This window comes from Drosophila busckii, chromosome 3R (assembly GCF_011750605.1).
Source record: "Drosophila busckii strain San Diego stock center, stock number 13000-0081.31 chromosome 3R, ASM1175060v1, whole genome shotgun sequence".
Taxonomy (NCBI): domain Eukaryota; kingdom Metazoa; phylum Arthropoda; class Insecta; order Diptera; family Drosophilidae; genus Drosophila; species Drosophila busckii.
Genome location: NC_046607.1, coordinates 11,616,628 through 11,637,165, shown reverse-complemented (window position 1 = coordinate 11,637,165; position 20,538 = coordinate 11,616,628). Strand labels below are relative to the sequence as shown.

The following is a 20,538-nucleotide window of genomic DNA, read 5'->3' as shown; positions in this document are numbered from 1 at the left end:
TGCTGATGCACCCCCATTAGTGGCAAGCACTTTAATGGCCCATATACTTTGCATGCACATTTTTCAGAGCCATCTGGAGAAGATAATCGAGAAGCCGCAGTCGGCGGAGCAGCGCAACAGTCGCGCCATTAAGGCCGGCGATAGCTTTGAGGAAAAGGTAAGCACCAAACTACTGAATTGCACCCCAGAGTAAATGCCACATGCCACACACACTTGCAGCAGAAGATGCGCAATCGCTTTACGGTGCTCTTCGAGCTTGGCGGCGAGAGTCAGGCCGCCAATGTTTCACGTCCCACACACAACGAGCTGAACACTTCGGCTCTGGCGCAGATTGCACAATTTGTGGCCACCACCGGGCAAACGGTCAACATATGCGATGTCCTGGAATGGGTGCGGGAGCATCATCAGATACGCGCCGAAGGCGAGATTGATGGCACTCATGCCATACTCTGCATGCCCATTGTGAATGCCCAAAAGACAGTCATAGGCGTTGCCCAGCTGATAAATAAGGTGCGTATACGTAATTCACATACACGTTTGCCCACTCATAGCTCAATAATCTAACTGTCTATCTATCTGTCTGTCTGTCTATGCGCAGGCAAATGGCCTGCCCTTCACCGACTCGGATGCCTCCATTTTCGAGGCATTCGCCATATTCTGTGGCCTGGGCATACATAATACGCAGATGTACGAGAATGCCTGCAAACTAATGGCCAAACAGAAAGTGGCCCTCGAGTGCTTGAGCTATCATGCCACTGCAAGTCTCGAGCAGACGGAGAAACTGGCACAGGATGCCATTGCCGAGGCGGAGTCCTATAATCTGTACAGTTTTACATTCACAGGTATGTCGTGTGCCAAATTACAAATAAAGCTTAAGCATAATATCGCATAAGCTTTTAAATATAACTTTAAGTTAAATTGCTTATAATGCATTTAATGCAAGCGCTTTTTAGCCAACTAAAGCAAAAGGTCTTCAAAATATTTATTATAGATTTAAAAATGAGAAATCAATATTTATTTAATTTTAATGACTATATACAAGAATACAACTCTTTTGCCTTATTGCAGCCTCATTGTGCACTTAGTTTGATGTTCTTTAATAATTACTTAAATGTAATTTCTATTTAAGCTAATTGTAGGCCTGATTAAAATGGAATTCTATTTATTTAGCATATAATAGTTTGTTTATCTAACTGCTAGAATTAAAGTGTATAGAGTCGACAGATAATTTTAGTTTCATAGCTTGTACTTTACAATTTTTGAATGTTACTATCTCTGCTATAATAATGTTATATGGTATATACCCAATAATTTATAGTACAATATGCATAGATACAATTTTAATATATATTGCAAATTCATTCATCTCTCTTTATATATTTATTCCAGTTGGGCTAGAGTTAAGCAATTAAAGCATTAAGTTAACCAAGTTTCAATTGATTGACTGCTTGATGACAAGCAAAAAAGGAATAAAAATCTATAATAATTATTATTTCAAATAATACCATTATTTCTATATATTCTCTTATTCAAATATAATTAACTATATTTATTTAAAATAGTATCCAACAGACAAATATTAATATTATATGCAATATAAACTAATTCTACTCCATGTCAAGCTAATCGAATTCCATTTAAATTAGCTCTAGTATTAAATAATATAATTTAAGGCATACAAATTAAAATTAATACAATAAATTGATAAATATTAATTTATTCATTTGAATTGTATATGAAAAAACATTCTGAATGTATTTCTAATAGAAATTCTAATGTGGTAATAAAATTTTAACTGTTACTTCATTCATCGCTTATTAAATATTCGATAATTGAGTACTCGATACTATAGTAATTACATTATTAATTTTATACTATAACACAAACTTTATTTATAGTAATTATAATCTTTAACTCTTTTATCCGCTACAGATTTTGATCTGGTGGATGACGACACCAGTCGCGCTGTGCTGCGCATGTTTATGCAATGTAATCTAGTATCGCAATTTCACATTCCATACGATGTAAGCTATATGTAAATATATATTTTATGCCAAATCAAATTAAAATTCTTTGCATTGCAGGTGCTTTGCCGCTGGGTGTTGAGCGTGCGTAAGAATTATCGCCCGGTCAAGTATCACAACTGGCGGCATGCACTGAATGTGGCACAGACTATGTTTGCCATGTTGAAAACGGGCAAGATGGAGCGTTTTATGACAGATCTGGAAATATTGGGACTGCTGGTGGCTTGCTTATGCCACGATTTGGATCATCGCGGCACCAACAACGCTTTTCAAACCAAAACTGAATCACCATTGGCCATACTATATACGACTAGCACCATGGAGCATCATCATTTCGATCAGTGTGTCATGATACTCAACTCGGAGGGCAACAATATATTCCAGGTGAGTTGCAGCTATAGAAGCTTTGTAACATGACTGCAATTAAATCTTTTCTTAGGCTCTATCGCCAGAGGATTATCGTTGTGTGATGAAGACTGTTGAAAGCGCAATACTTTCCACCGATTTGGCCATGTACTTTAAGAAGCGCAATGCATTTCTAGAGCTCGTAGAGAATGGTGAATTCGATTGGCAGGGCGAGGAGAAGAAAGATTGTAAGCTAACAGGCAGTGCGTATGCGTAATATTTTTAAATGTATTTGCATTTGCAGTGCTCTGCGGCATGATGATGACCGCTTGCGATGTTAGCGCTATAGCTAAGCCCTGGGAGGTGCAACATCGTGTGGCCAAGCTGGTGGCCGATGAATTCTTTGATCAGGGCGATCTGGAGAAGCTGCAACTCAACACTCAGCCTGTAGCTATGATGGATAGGTGAGGCATAGCGCCAGTTTTATAAGTGAAAATCTATAACTTATTTTATTTAAAATAGGGAGCGCAAGGATGAGCTGCCCAAGATGCAGGTGGGCTTCATTGATGTCATCTGCTTGCCGCTGTATCGCGTGCTCTGCGATACTTTTCCCTGGATTACTCCGCTGTACGAGGGCACGCTGGAGAATCGACGCAACTGGCAGGACCTGGCGGAGAAGGTGGAAATGGGGCTGACCTGGATTGATCATGATACCATTGACAAGCCTGTGGAGGAGTTTGCCGGCTGTGCCGATGAGGAGATTAAGGACATTGAGTTTACTGTCACCACGCTCAATTGCAATCAAGGCGGTGCTGCTGCTGGTGGCGAGCATGAGCATACGCCGGAGCATCAACGCAGCAGCGGCTCACGTTTGAGCATTAAGAAGACCGGCGCCTTGGGCAAGGTGGTGCGCTCGAAACTCTCCAAGACGCTGTATAACAGCATGGATGGCTCCAAGCCAAAGACGTCGCTAAAGCTGCTCGAGTCGCATGTGAGTGAGGATATGGACGACAAGAGTCCGACGAGTCCGTCACAGCCGCAGTCTGGCAGCGTGGGACGCATGTCCGCATCCTCCTCCACCTCATCCGCTGGCACTGTGGTGGACAAAACCAAGAAGCGCTCCAAGCTGTGCTCGCTGTTATGACGAAAGCCCTCCAATTAGAGTTTAGTGACCTCCTCCAATGCTGCGGGCAGCCTGGATGCTGACAAAAGCGGAGGGGGGCAGACTGAATTCTAATTGGACGGTTCTCTATTTTTTGCTAACTTTGACTGGGCAGTGTGCAAAGCAACGGACGCCAGTCGAATGTAGAAAACAACTAAACATGCGAAACGAGTATAAATACGATATATATGATAAACAATACTTTTGTTGCTATTAAACCCACACACACACACACATACAAACAATGAATTGCAATATTATAACTAAGTGAATGTCAAATCATGTGATCTATTTAAGGTCCTTAGGGTCAAAGCCTACGAGCAAGCGACCTTTTGGTATGTACTCCTTCTCTCTCTTACGCTCTCTCCCTCTCTCTCTCTCTTTGTCTTTTGAAACTAAGCTTCTAAGTGTTTGGTACTCGCACTTGCAACAAAATATAAACGTATATTATAAAATGCTTAAGTAGTGTTTTCAAAACCAAAACAAATTACAATGTGCTAGTCAAACGTATAAAATACCAGCTATAGTTAAATAATATATACAGTTTACTATATACATACGTGTAAGCTTAAATACAATATGAGAGGCTATGCAACATTTATTCATAACTGTAATTGCTTGCGAGTTTGTTGCAACTCAACTCAACACTCAACTAGTCCTGCATGTGATAAACTCAAACCACACACGTGTTGTACTCACCCAACTGCAAAATGCTAAACTAACTGAACTAAATATTTATTTATAAAGTTTGTAGCACTTGATGTATATGTAAATGTATGTAGAGCAGCGAAAAAAATTGTGAATAAACCAAAACTATAGCAATATTATATGATATTTTATGGCATAGCTTAAAGTTATTCTCATAGACGTAATAAGTACCAGCACACACAAGTTGATTAACTATAGCACACATATATATATATATATATATAAATTGTCTGGTGTCAATTTTGTCAATTTTTGAATCTAACTAGCACTTATGCCGACACCGTTTAACTATAGTTAAACTAGTAAGCTATGCGTCAACTTTTTCGAATAAAACCAAAAGCAAACTAAAACTAAACTCTGAATGTTAAGCAAAGAAACTTACTTTACTGTATGTGTATTAAGCAAAACTAGTATTTACTGTAGCCTATTGCAATCATCAATGTGTATGTGCAACAATTAAAATTGTAATTGTAACTGTAGTTGTTTAATTAACTAATTTAAACTAACTTCAATATAATTTATAACGCACACACACACACACATGAGCAATCAAAATCCAGACAATTTTATGGCGATTTGATCGAGAAAGTTATTTCATTTCCAATCAATTCTTACACCCAATTCTAGCAAAATTAACTTTGAATTATATTAAAATTGTTTTGATTGTTATTCGCAATTTGTAAATTTCCAAATTCGTTTGTTTGTAGATTCCTAACTGTGTTTTTGAACAATTTTAAACTTAATATGTGTATGTTTAAGATAATGCAATTGAATCAAAAATAAATCACAGCATTGCAAAATTCCATGAAAGTTTTTTATTGCCAGCTCGAATTAAATAGGAACTTTCAATTCTACTTGCGCTAATTAGTAAACAAACTTTTAGCAATTAATTTAAAAATTTAATTGCATTAATTATAGGTGTAGCTTTTAACCAAAGGATATGCGTGCATTGCCGCCATTATTTCTACGTTGAAACAGATTATTACGTGATGTACGAATTACTTGCACCGGCATTGAATCCACACGCCTTTGGATTACGCGTCTACTGTGGACTCGCCTGCGACGTATTATAATAGGAGCAGCTGTTGTGGTTGTTGTTGTTGTCGTCGCTGTTGTTGTAGTTGTTGGTCTTGTAGTAGTTCTGGTTGTTGTAGTACTTGTTGTAGTTGTTGTGCAATCAGGAAGATTCGCGTTATCAGGATCATTGCAATCCTGTGCATCACTGATGCTTACCAAACCAGCGACCAAGATGCCAAGCAGCAAACACAACGTCGCAGCTCTCATTGCAATGCGTTGGCTTATAAGCACTTGAATAGAAATTTGGCAACAGACTTGGGTTTTATAGCCAACACAAGTGTAGACTTAAGATTTGCAATCCATGCAAATAATTTGCACAGCTGTTAATCAAATATGTTTATATATGTTTTCTTCAAAATTCGTTTATGCAATTTTGTTTTATGGCCTTCTATTTATTTAACGCGGAAATTCCAAAAAATTAACAAATTTGCTTGAAACAGAATTTGCTGTATACTTCTTAATTATTAAAATATACTACACTCTGAGAAAAAAAGTCGTTCTAAGCTGAGCTGCAAATTAATATAATTTGCGTTTATTATTAGCTAAAAACAATTCTACTTGCAATAATAGAATCAACAAGCTGCTAGTAAATAATTTAAGCAAAGTATTTGTAGTTTATAATCATTTTTTATTCGGTAGCTTCAATTGCAAGTTTTTAAACGAAGGATATGCGTGCATTGCCGCCAAAATTTCTACGTTGAAACTGATTATTATTACTTGAGGTACGAAATACTTGCACCGGCATTGAATTCACACGCCTTTGAGTTACGCGTCTTCCGTGTACGCGTCTACGGCGTATTATGATAACAGGAGCAGGTGTTGTTGTAGTTGTTGTGGTTGTTGTAGGTATTGTTGTTGTAGTTGTAGTTGTAGTGGTTGTAGTAGTTGTTCTACAATCAGGATGAAAGCGCAAGTCGAACAGAGTGCAATCCGTGCAATCGGGCGTTACGATGTCTGTGCAGGCAACTGCATCACTGTTCCTTACTAGGCAAGAGGCCAAGATGCCAAGCAGCAAAAAAAATGTGGAAGCTCTCATTGCAATGCGTTCGGTTAGTACGCACTTTACTAGAAATTTTGGCAACAGACTTGGCTTTTATAGCCATGCGCAAGATTTGCAACTCAAGCAAATAATTTGCACAGTTGCTTAACAAATATGTTTATTTACATATGTATTCAAAAATTCTTTTATGCAGTTTATGTTTTCGGCGTTTTGTTTATTTATCTCGATAATTCAAAAAAAAAATGAACTCACTTTTATTCAGCTTGAAGCAGAGTTTGCTGTTTAATGCTTAATTATTAAAATATTTACACTCAGCAAAAATAAACGTCATAAACTTAGCAAGCAGATGTGAAAATTAATATAATTTCCGCTCATTGAATATATCTAAATACTTGCGATAGTTAGAGTCAACAAGCTGCTAGTAAATAATTGAAGCAAAGTCATTGTATATTATAATCATTTATTATGGAGTCGCTTCAATTTCAAATTTTACTTTTAGCCGTAGATTAAACGTGCATTGCCGCCATTATTTCTACGTTGAAACTGATTATTACTTGATGTGCGGATTATTTGCAATGGGCCGGATTCCACACGCCTTTGAACTACGCGTTTTCCGTGTACGCGTCTGCGGCGTATTATGATAACAGGAGCAGGTGTAGTGGTTGTTGTTGTTGTAGCTGGTGTCGTAGTAGTTGTAGTTGTTGTCGTAGGTGTTGTTGTTGTAGTAGTTGTAGTTGTAGTTGTCGAGGTTGTTGTAGATGTTGTTGTCGTGCAATCAAAATCATTCGCATTACTTGGCAAATCGCAATCTGTGCAGAACCAAATAATAAGTCCACCGCAAGCAATTGCATTGTTGCTCCTTATCAGGCAAGTCAGCAGGACACCAAACACCAAGACTAAAGTTGCTATTTTCATTGCTAATCGCTTATGGTTAAAAAGTATAACTATCAAGAGTGTAGCACAATCTTTGGCTTTTATAGCCAATTGTTCTTATTTAGTTTATAAAATTTGCACAGATGTTGGCAAAAAACAACTTTTGTTTAATTTATAGTTGAGTTCTAAAGCTTGCCAAAAACACAATTGTGATATTTCACTGCAAGAAGAATCAATTTGTTTGTATAATTAATATGCTAACATTAATATTATTATTACTACTAATGCTAAAGCCTTTTTTTAAATACTTTGCTATAGTTCAAAGCAATTCAATTTTAAAACTAAGTAGCTTTGTAGTTTAGTTAACTAACTATCTAGCAGATGAATAAGTAGCAAGACTAAAGTCAATGTTCTGGATTATACATGTGTCTTGTTTAAGATGTTTGCTCAGATGTTTAAGCTTAAGCGCGAGGAGGTGTTTATTCAACTTATTAGATTTATAATTCTGTTTGCCTTCTAAAGTTTTATTAATCTCTGAAATTCGCAGAATTGCAAAATGCAAAAATTCACTACACAACAACAAAAAATACTATTATTTTAAATTCAGAATTTCTTTGCTTTATTAGGCGCTGAAGTACACTATGCGTATACGTAATCAAGCATACTATTAAACATTATAATCTAATACTGAAGCAGTTAGCCAACATTAATGATGCACAATGCAAATATTTAAATCAATTTTCGGCCCTTGAATTTAATGACGTTTGTTCTGACATTAATCTGGGATTCTGTAACGAAACACATGTCGCCAGTTCTAATTTAAGATCTCGCTGTTGAGCAAACATATTGGGAATGACATTGTGTAGGATGTTTGTGCATGACTATGCCCGACGACGCACATAAAACGCTGCATAATCAAATATTGACGAAGAGGCGACTACGGACTCCGGAGCTGTGCTTATTTGTCTGCGTCTGGCATATTTGCTCTGAAACTGAAACTGAAACTGACAAGCCCAATGCGCATGAAATCTCCTGCTGTGATTTACCTAAGCAAGTGGTTAACTAACCGCTGGATGAGGGCACTATAAAAAGCGGTGCATATCCTGCTGGATGCCCAAACGCAAGTTGTAACTGCTGCTGTGCTGAACGAAACAGAATGGATCGCAATTTACTAAGGTTAGCTCTGCTTCTAATGCTGAGCAGTATGCACATCTCAACGCTGCTGGCGGATGAGGAGCGCTACATGGAGAAGGACTTCAATCGGGATTTAATGGATTGGCTCAACAATGCGGCACGCTATGCGCCCATACCCGTGCCCGCTTCGCTTTGCAAGTATCCCTACCAAATGCTCAACTCGCTGTCGATGCCTTTGCCCATGCGTTTGCCCAAACGCAACTCGGAGCTGATAAACTCGCTGCTTAGTCTGCCCAAGAATATGAACGAAGCTGGCAAGTAGTAGAACGATGCAATGGAATTCAGTTATATGGCCCAGAGAACAAAGACGACTTATGTCCAAGTACATGTAAAATTTAAGTAGACGTGCAGCATAAAAAAAGCCAAAAAAAAAGAAAGAAAGAAATTGTGTTTCAAACCTTAGTTAACTTGTTTTAATTGCATTTCTGTTAAATGTTAAGTTTGTATATTTGTATGCATACGAGTACATTCTAAATAAAAAAAAAGGGTTCTTAAGAACGATTTAAAGTTTTAACCATTTCACAGTTGGAATTATAGCGCATTTAATTTATTTATGTTTCAATATTTGGCTATTGGATATTAAGTTTGTTAATATTTGGCAAATACAAATACGAATTGTACTAACTATTGTAAACTTTTGTTATGCTTATGGAAAACAAACCTTGAATATCATATCATCCTCATATCATACATCAAAGTCTTTATATTTAAATCTGTAACGATGCAACTTTATTCTTATCATCAAGACAAGCTCAAAACAGTAAACCATTTGGCAATCGGTTGTACAAAAATGTTAGTTATAATTTGAAAATGTATTTGCAAGCTATGTATGCATGTTTTTGTTAATATTATATATATTTTGTTAGCTTAAAATGCAGTTTCAGTTTGCTTTCAACTTAGAGCTAGGCAACTATCAACGCGTAGACATAAATACTCGCACTAACTAACGCACTAATGTTATAAATATACTTATGACTGCAACTGTAACAGTGTTACAGTGCCCTATGACTAATTCATTTGCCCCACTGGATGCGTCAGCGCACAAGCTTCGAATGGAATCCTTAAGCCGTCGATGACTGGCATACTCAATGGCTTTGAATTGCAGCTGATATATCGTTTCGAAGCATTATTAAGTTCATATCGCTGTCGTTTCACATAAAAAACTCATTTGCGGAATGCGAAAGTGAAAGTCACGTTCTCCCTGGACGATCAAATATGGTAATCTCTATGACGCGCAAGCCGCGAAATGTTGGATCGATAAGCTGCAGTCCCTTGGGATTGTAAATGCGTTCGTTTTGGGAAGCCACGAATTTGGAAATTTTTCGCAACGTCTACAAAGGCAAGTACAATATGAATATGTTTGTTAACACGTTAACTGTTTTACTTACCTTTTCGTAGTGCGTCTCGGAACACATGTATATCAAATAAGCCGTTATACAGCCTATGCAGCCTTCGCAGTACGTGCCACAGGAGCCCTCCTCTGCCTCGGCATAAAACTCATTAAGCCTATTGATGGTGGCCTCAAACACATGACGTTCAATCTACGTAGCAAAAAACGTCAGTCAACTGTGCTAAAGTTATTTTCACTATATATGTACATACCATGCCTTCCAATTCTGCGGGTAGCCTTGTGTGAAACTTAACGGAGGTGCCGTCACTATAATCACGCTGTATGAACACCTTGCCGCCTTGCAATATGGTTGGTTGGCCAGCTGCTGGTGTGCCTCCGCCCTGTGACATGTTTCTTCTGAAATTATTTGAAACTGCATTAAGGAAGGCATCTTGCAGTGCTCTATAGATTTGGCTAAACGCTATCATGTTGACAATAACATAAGCAATATCATAATATTCATAGCCTACTGACACTTACTTTTAAATTTGATTAGGTTTTGCCTATTGCAATTAAATTAAGGGGAAGTCCTTCCTCAATTATAATCCTGGCTTTTGGCTATTTCCAGCTAGATATGTTTATCTGGATAAAAAGTTGGCAGCACTGATTACAACATAGAGACTTTTGTGGACACACAAATTGCTGAAATTGAAAGAATTTCACATATTAACAGCGTACTTAATGCAATTTTGCAATCTCTTCATACCTTATAAACTTTTAAAATTCAATTTTTAATTTCTGTTCACTTTTAACTAGCTTCTTTGCTATAAATTTACTTTTGCTAGTTTTTTTTGTTCAGTTGCAATCACAGTGTGGATGACAGTGTGCTCAACGAAATATTTATTTTCTGTACAGCGTGGATGACAGTATTCACCATTAGGGGTACTCATTTCGATTATTCGCAAAAACATTAATGTATATTTCTAATTCAGTGCCTGGGGTTATTGATTGTTAGTAACTTTAAATAAAATATAATTTGTATGTGATCACTTTGGTACATAAACTTTTGAAGGCTAGACTATAAACGTGATTTGATATTTGAATCGATGCTCGATTAATTTTTTCATCCCTAGTTCGGATAAAAATTCATATTCGCGGATAAGCCGTTTTTCTCTTTTGTTGTTGTTTTGCCGTCGAAGAAGGTAGATGTCGGTACGGTTTCTACGCATAAGAGCGGAATGAATAAATAACATTTAAGCATATTGAAATCCGAAAGAAGCAATACGGTAATAAATAATATATATACCCCAAAGGGGCTAGCAACAATTAAAAACAATTTTTGTTATTTTATTCTTAATTTACGAAGTGAGCTAATGTGAATTTGTGAAGCGCGCGTGGTGAATTTGCTGTCTGAAGAAAAATAAATATACTTAATTATACAATAAAATATTTATTCTAAAATGTGCAAAAAAAAAAGTAATAGTTATACTGTGTGCAGTGGTATGTATTTATATAGCGTGTTTATATGATCAAAATACATAAGTTCAATTACGTGAGTGCTTTGTATGCAGCTCACGCGCGCTAGAGCGAGTCGGAAAATCAGTGCGCCCAGCGTGTTGTGTTGAGTAAGAAAGAGAAGCAAGGCAACTAAATTGCTTTTGCTGTAAATGTGACGACGAAAATGGCTTAAAGAAAATGTAAAATGTTCGAAATATATACACATACATATAAAAAATATATGTGTTTGAGTGTGTGCGCGTGTGGTGTGTGTGTGTGTGTAAACTTAAAGCAAATTGAAATAGAAGTTTGAAATTGTGAAGCGAAAGAGCAGTGTGGAGGCTCTGCATCATTTGTTGTTTAATAAATGAGAAAAGCAAAAGCAAATGAAAAAAGCGCTGTTGCCGCAAAAGCCGTCTGTGTGTTTGTGTAAAAGTGTTGCCGTGTTTATATATGCATGCATATGTATGCAGCTGTGTGTTTCAACAACAAAATTTTATATTTCTTACAGAGCAAAGTGCAAAGTATATTAGTTAACGGTAAAATGCATGAAACAAGAAGCAACGCGCTTATGTCTTCCTTGTAAACAACAACAGCATGATTTAGCAAATGGAATAAGCAATAAAGACTTTTATCAAAGTTTGAGAGTGTACAGCATCGAAGCAACGAGTAAAGCAAGCAGGCGGTGCTTATAATGTAAGTACTAAGCTCTCTTTTTCTTTTGCTTTTACTTTAATTTTAATGGCGCTGTAAAATAGTAGATAACGGCTAGCGGTTAATCTTTGCTCTATGCATTGCGATACGATCGCAGTGAGAGAGCGAAACGGAAATGAATTGCGCTCAAATTTTTTTTTTGTGTGACTTGTGTGATAAAAGAGCGAGAGAGAAAAGAGCAGCTGTTGATAATGCGCGCGAGGTCGTGATTAAAGCGCTTAAAGAGAAAATATTCTAATGCCAATTAAATGCCGCAACATGAACTCTTGGACTGTCAGCCAATTATGGAAACTAGTTAGACTTGCTCTAAACACACACACACACACACATAAACATGTGCATGCGTGCCAATTGGCCATTTATGTCCGTTGCTTTTGACCGCCGTTCGGCTGCCAATGAAAATATACAATTTGCAATTTATTAGCAAGAAACTTCTATTTGCATTCCCTCTCTCACACTCGGTTATAGGTTTAGAGTTTAAAAGCTACAAAAATAAGATAAAAATCTAAATAAAAGTGCCATTCAGTTCAATTGCTATTTTTTTATATTTCATTTTCCGTTTTGCTGCCAGTCGCTTTGCTTTTTGCAAACAATACTGATGTATTTCAAGCCGAAAGAGAAATCCATAAAAATGCGCACAAAGCAAACTTCAAAGCAAAAGCAAGGCAACAAGCAAAAGCAAAAGAAACCAAATACAAGAAGTAAAAAAAACGTGGCAGCTAAACAAAAATAATTTGTTGTGTGTGTGTTATTTTTTTTTTATTGTTGCTGATGCAGCATTGGATACACACACACACACACACACAGACATACAAGCAACGGGCCAGAGCTCCATTCGCTGTCTTCAGCTCTTGCTCTTCGCTTGCTCTCCATGCTGTCTACTTCTTATTGTCTATGTTTGCTCATGTGCTCTCTGTGCTTGTGTGTATGTGTGGGTGTGTTGTGTTTGTGCTTGCGGCTATTTCTGTGTATGTATTGTTTGTTGTCTGTTTTGATGCTTCTCTGTTCGCTTCGCTGCATTTGCTGCAAGACTTCAACACAGCAGCGAGCTTCAGATTCAGTTACATTCAATTTTTTTTATGCATACATAAAGATACGATGTAAACATATGTGCATATGTTTAATCTTATTTTGATGCTGGAAAATAACTAAAATAATTATATACAATTTTATTTATAATAAAGTCTCTTAAAATAGTTATTCTAATTTAATAATGCTGTATTTTCTTCCACTCTCTCTGAATTTTGTTGCTGTTAGCACATTGCATCGTATACAAAAATAGTTTATAGCCTTTAGAAACGCATTTTGGAGGTCTGAGCACACAACTCAGAAGCAAAGGCAAAGAAAAATGAATAAACTTACATATGTTTCTTTTTTCGGAAAATGCATTGCAAAGCGAATTTGATGGTGAGGCATAGACTTAAAGGCGGATGCTTTTAGTTGTCTGCCTGTAAAATATTCTACACTGCTTAGAATTTGAACTTAAATTTAGATGCATTTTTTTTTTTGTTTTGAGGTGCCGTTGAGTACAAGGAGGGGAGAACAACAATTGCAGCCAATTCATGGCAATGCCAGAAACTCAAAGATGCACAAAAGTCATTGTGAGCAATGTTGTTGCAGCTTCGTATAAAAAAAAATGTTCTATGTGCATCCATGAGTGACTTTGTATGTATGTTTGTTCTGTTTTTATTATTTTTATTTCGTTTCTTTAGTTTTCTTTTTATTTTGACAGTTGAATGAACCTCGTTGGCAGCCACAAAAACAACAACAACAACACGTTTTAAAAAACAAATAAATTAAAGCTAAACAACGAAACACAAAAGACAACAACAACAATTATACAAACAAAGCAGCAGCCGCCTCTGTAAAAGATAAACTTTTTACAACCTAAAAAGAAGAGTGTAAAGTAAGAAAAGAGAGAGGAAAATAATGAATTTTATGTTGTCTGCTTAGAAAATTCATTTGAAAAGAAGAAGAAGCAGTTACTGACTGAGAAAGTGGAGTGGGAATTCTATACTAAAGCTAAGGCCATATACTATACTAGTTGCACTAAGTATGTAAATAATAGACATAAAATCAGTAGAAATTGTTTATATAATAAGATTAAAAGATTTGATTACAGTATTGCTTATAATGATTTAACGAGTTAGTTGTTTATTTAGTTACTTAAACATAAATCTCATGTTTTTGTGCTATTTTAGACTTTCACACAGCAGATTTGATGTGATATCAGATATATCACACCTGTCAAACTAATTTGAAACTTTAATTGCAAATGTTGCCCTAATTTTTCCAAGCTATACAAAATTACTTTTGTTTTGTTCTGACAACAGCTGCCAAAAACAAAAAAAAACAAAATGAAATAGAGACGCGGCAAACGTCAATCAAGCTTAAGATGTAGATTGCTGCCAAGTTTTTGTTGTTCAGATTGTAGCTTGTATCTGTTACAAGAATTGACATTTAAACTGATTTTGTCTAATTGGAATTTAATGTTTTTATTATGAAAACGATATTGAAATATTTTGAAATGCTTTTTGCTTAATTTATATAAACAATAAATCATTGTTAGCATGAATATCGTTCACGTTTTTATAAAATTCCTTTTGGAATAAATTAAATTTAAAAATGTATATATTTTAAAAATTTGACACACTGTTCAGAACTGCTCAAAATACCAAAACTTTTCTGTATATTATATTGTCATACATTAATAAGAATCTATATTCCCGCCCTAATTACTAACGTTCGTTAAAGTTGAACAATTTAACGATTTAATATATATAGAAACAGCTATAGCTTGCATACCACTTACTATGCTGTAAGATACTATCTTTGAGATACTTTGATATGACTGTTATTTTATGCTAAAAGGTTATAGACATGCAGCACTAACGCGAGCTATCTCTATATCTATGCTTCTCCCCCATATCCTCGCTCTTTCTCTCTTTCTCTGCTATTAAAAGCCCTAGAGCAATTTAAATGCTTTTTACTTGGCAACAGTACTACAGAAAATCGATGTCAATTTACTGTGCGTCTGTCACAAACACACGTGCGCTTTATGAGTACACATACACACAGAAACACACACACACACAAGGATATTTCATATATTATGTATGTGCTACATGCGCAAATTTTCCACATGCCCATAGGATTGTGTGTAATTCTTTTTTTGTAGACGAAAACAAAATACGGCAACAACAACAAGTTAAGCATAGCATAGCAGTAAAGCTAAGACGAACAACAGAGCTTAACGGAAAACAACAACAACAACAATAATAACAATTGCCACCCACAAAGCCCCAAACGACTGTTATGCTTTAAAAGTTGCCTACGCTACTGCACTCTCTTTCTCTTTCTACCGCCGCTTGCTTTCTGCTTCTTCTTGCACATACAAAGAGTCATTTGGCGTCTCGGTCTTTGGCCTCCCACTCTTAACACTCTCGCTCTCTCTCCGCGCACACACACACACACGCATACACACTCACGCTGCTGCATTTGAGCTTCGCTGTCATCATTTTGAACATTTTTTTTGCTGCTTCTGCTTTGCTGCGACCTCATTCCTCTGCCTGGAAGCCACAGCTGGCAACGCACATTTTGATAACATTTTGTGATAAGTGGGTGGAGAATGGGACTAGCTCCTAGTACAGTAGGGAGGAACGTGCCAGGTCAGTGGGTGGCATGGGCGCAGACAAGATGTGCCAGCCCATAGCCCATACATATACATACGTGTGTGTGTGTGTGTGTGTATCTCTGCTTGGTTAGGAACTATAGTGTGCGCTCTCAATTTTTACTTTTGGCATGCCTTGCATGCAACGTTGCCAAACTTCAGCCTCAGACAGCCTCTAGTCTGTATCTTGGCAAACATCAATAATTTCATTCATTGAAAATGAAGATAAATCGCAGTTTCTCCCTTTTTCACCATTTATTTTATTTGTGGCCTTAATTGATTTACAAAGTTTAATTGAATGGCTGAGAGCTGAAAATACAATTATAAATAATTAAAGCAATAAAATAAGCATTAATTGTAAACTAATAAGCTTTACTTTCATAAAAGTAAATATTTATTTGTAGAACAATTAATCAATTTATAACTGACACAGTAGTTAAACAAATTGTTCCACAATTAATAATCCCTAGATAGACATAGACTATGTTTTTATTAGGAATTTATAATTAATGCTTTACATAAATTCAACTTAATTAATGTAACAGCAAGTGTCTGTCCTAGCGAAATTTTACTGTATGCACAAACGACCCAATTTATATTGCCTTTAAACAACTTTAAGCTGAAAAAAGCAAAAGCAGCAATTTCAAACTCACACTGCGAGTACAAAATACATATAAAATTTGACAATAGGAATTAGTTTTTTATGCCCAGCAATCAAGAAAGAAAAGTGCAAAAGTAAACGAAATTTGTAAAGGCGCCAACCCTAACACGGATCAATACACACACACATAGATATAGATATTTATACTTATATAGAGGGCGACGCCCCAATTGGTATTTTCTTTTAGTTTATACTGCAGCTACGTCCTTGCTGTGAAATTTAAATGCAGACGCCATTTCTATTATCATGTGCACATTAAATTACAGCACGCGCCCCAATAACTTCCACCCCCACCCCCCAGAGAGCTAGTGCTTTATATAAAAAATTGAACACGCTCTAGCTTCCAAGTCAAGTCAGTCAAGCCGAAAATAAAATCATGACTAGCAACAAAAGGCAACTTGAAGCAGCATAAGCTGCGCCCAAAATTGAGACGCGCCTGTGTCTATGTGTGTGTGTGTTAGTGTGAGTGTATATACTTACATATTAAAGTCTTTGCTTCAGTTAGAATATCTGCCCAGGCACCGCCCAAAAAGTTTGTGCACATTCTGCTGCAGTGTTGCCCAGCTTAGCTTATTTTAGGCTAGATCTAGCCTGTAAACTAGCGAATACAAAAATTAAATATAAATGTAATTTTAATAAAATATATTTAATAAGCACACAAATATAGCAGAATTATGAAATTAAATAAAAATATTAAATACTATATGCTTGGCTGGAAAGTTGCGAGTTTCATTCATGGCTAGCTTATTTTAGCTTTTTTTTAAACTTATGCGGCAGCTCAACACTGCTTCTATGCCAAGGAGGTTCAGTGTGTAGGTGCTTGATTATTTTTTGCCTTTTCCCCATTACATTTTACTGCCTTACACACACACACACACACTTATATATATTTATATATACTTTGAGCGCGCAACTTTCACAATGCGGCTGCCCAAAGGGGGTTGCTGCTGCTTTCAGCGGCGATGTCGTCGTCTTTCTCGTTCTCCACCATCTAAACAAACGACGCAGGCAGCGGCAAAAAGCACAAAATATCAAAAAACAAAAAAAAACAAAATTAAATAAAGCAAGCGGGATAAGAAGAAGAAGCAGCGCGGCCGCCTCACGTGCGCCTAAGCTTAATGCTTGTGGCTCTCTCTCTTTCTCATTCTCTTTCTCACGCTCTTGCTTAGGCATCTGCATCTTCAAGCATTTGCCATTGCCTTTACCGCCCCAACACATTGTCTGCCCTTGATTTTATCGATTTTCGCTCTCGTCCTCGTCGTCATGCTCTTTGGCCTTTTTTGTTGACGTTGCGGCGGCAGCGACGCTACTGCGCAGCCGGCACCGAACCCAATATGGCGCTCTCCTCGCTACTGTTTTATGCTTAGCTTTGGCTATTTGTGTGGGCTACACACACACACACACAAATGTATACAAACTTGCGTGTGTGTGTGTGTGTGTATTTATATATTCCGGCCGGCTTGGCTGCCTCTGTCGTTAGTACATAATGTATCTGCTGTTGTGTTTTATGTTTCTGCTGGCTGCTGCGCTGTTATTTATGGCATTTATGCCAAACTGAAATAACCACCCACCCACCCAACTACATAACGGCGATTGCCAGCATTGCGTGTGTATATGTATTCGGTTTGTTGTGCTTTAATCTCTTGCCAAACACAAATTTTGCAGCATTTAAATTTTCAGACAAACACACAGAACTTTCGTTTCATCATCCATCCCCTATATACAGATATATATACATACACTGCTATGTCTGTGTATATATCCTTGATGAGTAACAGTTTTTGCTGCATTTAAGCTTTCAATTTGCCGGAGCAGCACCCACCCACCCAATCGTTTCGCTTTAAACTGCAACACAGACTTTAGTTGGGGGCAACATTCTGTGTGCGTCGTTTTTTCTCTGATTTGTGTTGGGCGAGGTCATCAGTGGATTTTTAGCATTTAGTACGTTTAATTCTTAGTTATTTATGTGTTATGAAGATAAATTCGCTTTGGCAGTAATAACGCTGCTTAATAATAACACTGTGATAAAAATAAATAACAATAATACATTAAACATAATAAAATTAAAGCGATATTTAAAAAAAAAACATGCTTTGCTGACTGTTCTTTGTGAAAAGTTAATGAATTCTATCCTGATTAACCTTACTTATATTTATTTATGTTAGTTTTGTATATTTTATGCTCTAAATTAATATTTTTTAGCTATGCAAATTGTTTGCTCAAATAAAAAATGTATTTTATTTAAGATTTTAGAGCAGAGTTAACTTGATAGCATTGAAAATAATAAAAAAAAGAAAACAACAAACTACACGCCCATATCTGTTGGCGCGTGATATTAACACCGTTAAACGATATTAAGAAAAGTCGTCTAAGTTTGTGGCCTTAGTATTTTTATATGTTTACGATTTGATGACAATTCGAGGTGTGTCAAAACTACAAAAAGAAAGAAGATATGTAATAAACTGAACGAGTCGCGTGCTTAAACGTCATGAATTTAATAAACGACAAACCCCTAAGTTTACCCTACCTAGAGTAGATAAATGTATTTGTATATATGTGTATATCTTTTACTATTTGCCCTTTAATATTTATATGGGCTTTGGATTTCCCTTGCACTTTTATTTATGCCATAAAATTAATGCGATAATAAAACAAGCTATTGCACTCAACAATGCGATACCTGTGTCTTTGTCTCTTTCGTTACACTCTTTGTTGCTTGTACGTTGCAACAGCAACAGCAACAGCTGTTTTTGCTGCTTAAGAAAGTTGCAACAAAAGTTCAATTGCCTTGTTGGTCTCCTCGACTGATTCGTCTTCCTCTCTTATTTTGCATTATTTATGAATTAGCAGAGAATGTATTTTTGTTTTCGCTGTTTACCTTTTATTTATACGTTGCACGAGTTGCATAATTTCCGTTAGTTGTAGCAGCAGTAAGTGTTGCACGTTAACAGAGCGAGAGAGAGACAGCAAATGTTGTAGGTCAGTTTTAACCAGCGCAAAATAAATGGAGCGTTAGGTATCCTTCGGATAATTGAGCATTTAAATAATGTAACTTGCTATTAAAGGGTAATTTGCATAAAAGAAAATCTACTAGAGTAATTGGAAATGCAACATAGATAAACATATAATTAGCTTAATAGTCATGCAACAAATAGTATTTATTTATTAACAATTGCGGGAAAAGACATCCCGGTCACTTTATAATAGTTAATAGAGCTGGGGCAAACCACAAATTACTGTAATCTAGTATTGCGATTAGTTTTCCAATAAGTTATGTAAGCTCATTCTATCTTTAGCTTATACAAATGAAATTTGATGCATAGAAAAGTAAAAACAAATACATTAAATGTTCAATGAATCACGGATAACAACAAATATAACACTAAGCAATATAATTTGCTTTTAATTTTATTCTCTGGAATTTGTTGATGTTTGACACAGCCTGATTGCAGCAAGAATTTAATTAAAATACAAATTTTATGGTAAACATTCATTAGGTTAAATAACCAGTGAGTTTTTTCTATTAGGAATTGAGTTTAAATTATAAAGTGAGGCAAACAATAATACAGAAAAATTAGCATAAATATGTACATTAATTCTTATTTATCAGAGTCAACTGAGGTTTGCATGTTTATGACACATTTTCAACATTTGTTTATGTTGCTTTTATTGCTTTATGTTTTAAGACTGCGTTTGACCCTCATTTAACGGTATATAGCAACAACAATGCGTGTGATTCATAAAGCGGTATCAAGTTCAACAAAACAACAACAACAACAAAACATTAAAAGAAATCTGTATGCAAATAAAAAGTGTAAAAAGAATTTCTTAGAACTGAATAAGAGGAAGAGAGTGAAGTAGCAGTAACAGCTTGTATGTATTATTGTTTGCTTAACGGCATTACTGTAACGGTAAACGGTATGTGACGATTACAACACACACTAAGCTACTTATGTATGCAAAAGTGAGCTGCGCAAATAAGAAAAAAAAAATTAATAATAGCTGAGTCTTTAAATTAAATTGCGAACCTCGCTCTTTCTCTCTTTCGCTGTTTGAACAGTTCAAAGCCAAACAAACATAAAAAATTAAAATAAAATAGAGACAAGCCACATACAGTGGCAAAGTTTGTCAGACAGGTTGCGTTATTTTAAGAGCGAGAGAGCGAGGAGAGAGAGTAGCAGACAACTCCAACTTCAATTTCCACACAAAAATTATTAAACCATAGAGCGGGTGTGTTAGACGTCGGCGGGGAGTAGTGTTGGGCAGCTAGCGAGGTGAAAGAC

At 36.2% G+C, this 20,538-nt stretch overlaps 5 protein-coding genes across 7 annotated transcripts in view; 3 read left to right on the top strand and 2 right to left on the bottom strand.

Annotated features, from left to right (window-relative positions):
* LOC108603839 (cGMP-specific 3',5'-cyclic phosphodiesterase) overlaps window positions 1-4,866 on the top strand; it is a 37,722-nt gene extending 32,856 nt beyond the window's left edge. The window contains exons 6-13 of one of the 2 annotated variants that reach the window (XM_017992986.1): window positions 68-157; window positions 223-510; window positions 599-842; window positions 1,933-2,024; window positions 2,085-2,408; window positions 2,464-2,617; window positions 2,674-2,833; window positions 2,892-4,866. In XM_017992986.1, coding sequence (XP_017848475.1) covers window positions 68-157; window positions 223-510; window positions 599-842; window positions 1,933-2,024; window positions 2,085-2,408; window positions 2,464-2,617; window positions 2,674-2,833; window positions 2,892-3,513 — 1,974 coding nt within the window. In that variant the 3' untranslated portion in view covers window positions 3,514-4,866. Of the gene's footprint in view, window positions 1-67; window positions 158-219; window positions 511-598; window positions 843-1,932; window positions 2,025-2,084; window positions 2,409-2,463; window positions 2,618-2,673; window positions 2,834-2,891 lie in introns of both variants that reach the window. The other variant, XM_017992985.1, reaches the window with a different exon arrangement.
* A 1,945-nt stretch (window positions 4,867-6,811) lies between these two features.
* Window positions 6,812-7,231, bottom strand: LOC108601259 (integumentary mucin C.1-like). The gene has a single exon (XM_017989158.1). The coding sequence runs from the start codon at window positions 7,229-7,231 to the stop codon at window positions 6,812-6,814; it is 420 nt and encodes a 139-aa protein (XP_017844647.1).
* A 753-nt stretch (window positions 7,232-7,984) lies between these two features.
* On the top strand, window positions 7,985-8,787 carry LOC108601928 (protein PDF). The gene has a single exon (XM_017989904.1). It carries the CDS (start codon window positions 8,346-8,348, stop codon window positions 8,643-8,645), a length of 300 nt encoding a protein of 99 aa, XP_017845393.1. The 5' UTR covers window positions 7,985-8,345; the 3' UTR covers window positions 8,646-8,787.
* Window positions 8,788-9,016: 229 nt separating this feature from the next.
* Window positions 9,017-10,499, bottom strand: LOC108601927 (golgin subfamily A member 7). Its single transcript, XM_017989903.1, has 5 exons — window positions 10,480-10,499; window positions 10,254-10,415; window positions 9,986-10,130; window positions 9,772-9,924; window positions 9,017-9,714 (listed from the first exon to the last, which is right to left on the bottom strand). The coding sequence occupies exons 3-5, from the start codon at window positions 10,121-10,123 to the stop codon at window positions 9,574-9,576; spliced, it is 432 nt and encodes a 143-aa protein (XP_017845392.1). The 5' UTR covers window positions 10,124-10,130; window positions 10,254-10,415; window positions 10,480-10,499; the 3' UTR covers window positions 9,017-9,573.
* A 409-nt stretch (window positions 10,500-10,908) lies between these two features.
* The window catches only part of LOC108603360 (histone-lysine N-methyltransferase, H3 lysine-79 specific), a 31,192-nt gene continuing 21,562 nt past the window's right edge, over window positions 10,909-20,538 (top strand). For both annotated transcript variants that reach the window (XM_033294187.1, XM_033294188.1), the window contains exons 1-2: window positions 10,909-10,999; window positions 11,722-11,906. The gene's annotated coding sequence lies outside the window, so the exon portion shown is untranslated. The remainder of the gene's footprint in view (window positions 11,000-11,721; window positions 11,907-20,538) is intronic.

Excerpts from the sequence above, each read along its gene's own strand:
- LOC108601259 (XM_017989158.1), bottom strand. The coding sequence starts at position 7,231 with ATGAAAATAGCAACTTTAGTCTTGGTGTTTGGTGTCCTGCTGACTTGC.
- LOC108601928 (XM_017989904.1), top strand. The coding sequence starts at position 8,346 with ATGGATCGCAATTTACTAAGGTTAGCTCTGCTTCTAATGCTGAGCAGT.
- LOC108601927 (XM_017989903.1), bottom strand. The coding sequence starts at position 10,123 with ATGTCACAGGGCGGAGGCACACCAGCAGCTGGCCAACCAACCATATTG. Across the intron at positions 9,925-9,985 it reads CCGCAGAATTGGAAGGCATG|ATTGAACGTCATGTGTTTGA; the intron begins GTATGTACATAT and ends TTTGCTACGTAG. Across the intron at positions 9,715-9,771 it reads CCGAGACGCACTACGAAAAG|ACGTTGCGAAAAATTTCCAA; the intron begins GTAAGTAAAACA and ends TTGCCTTTGTAG.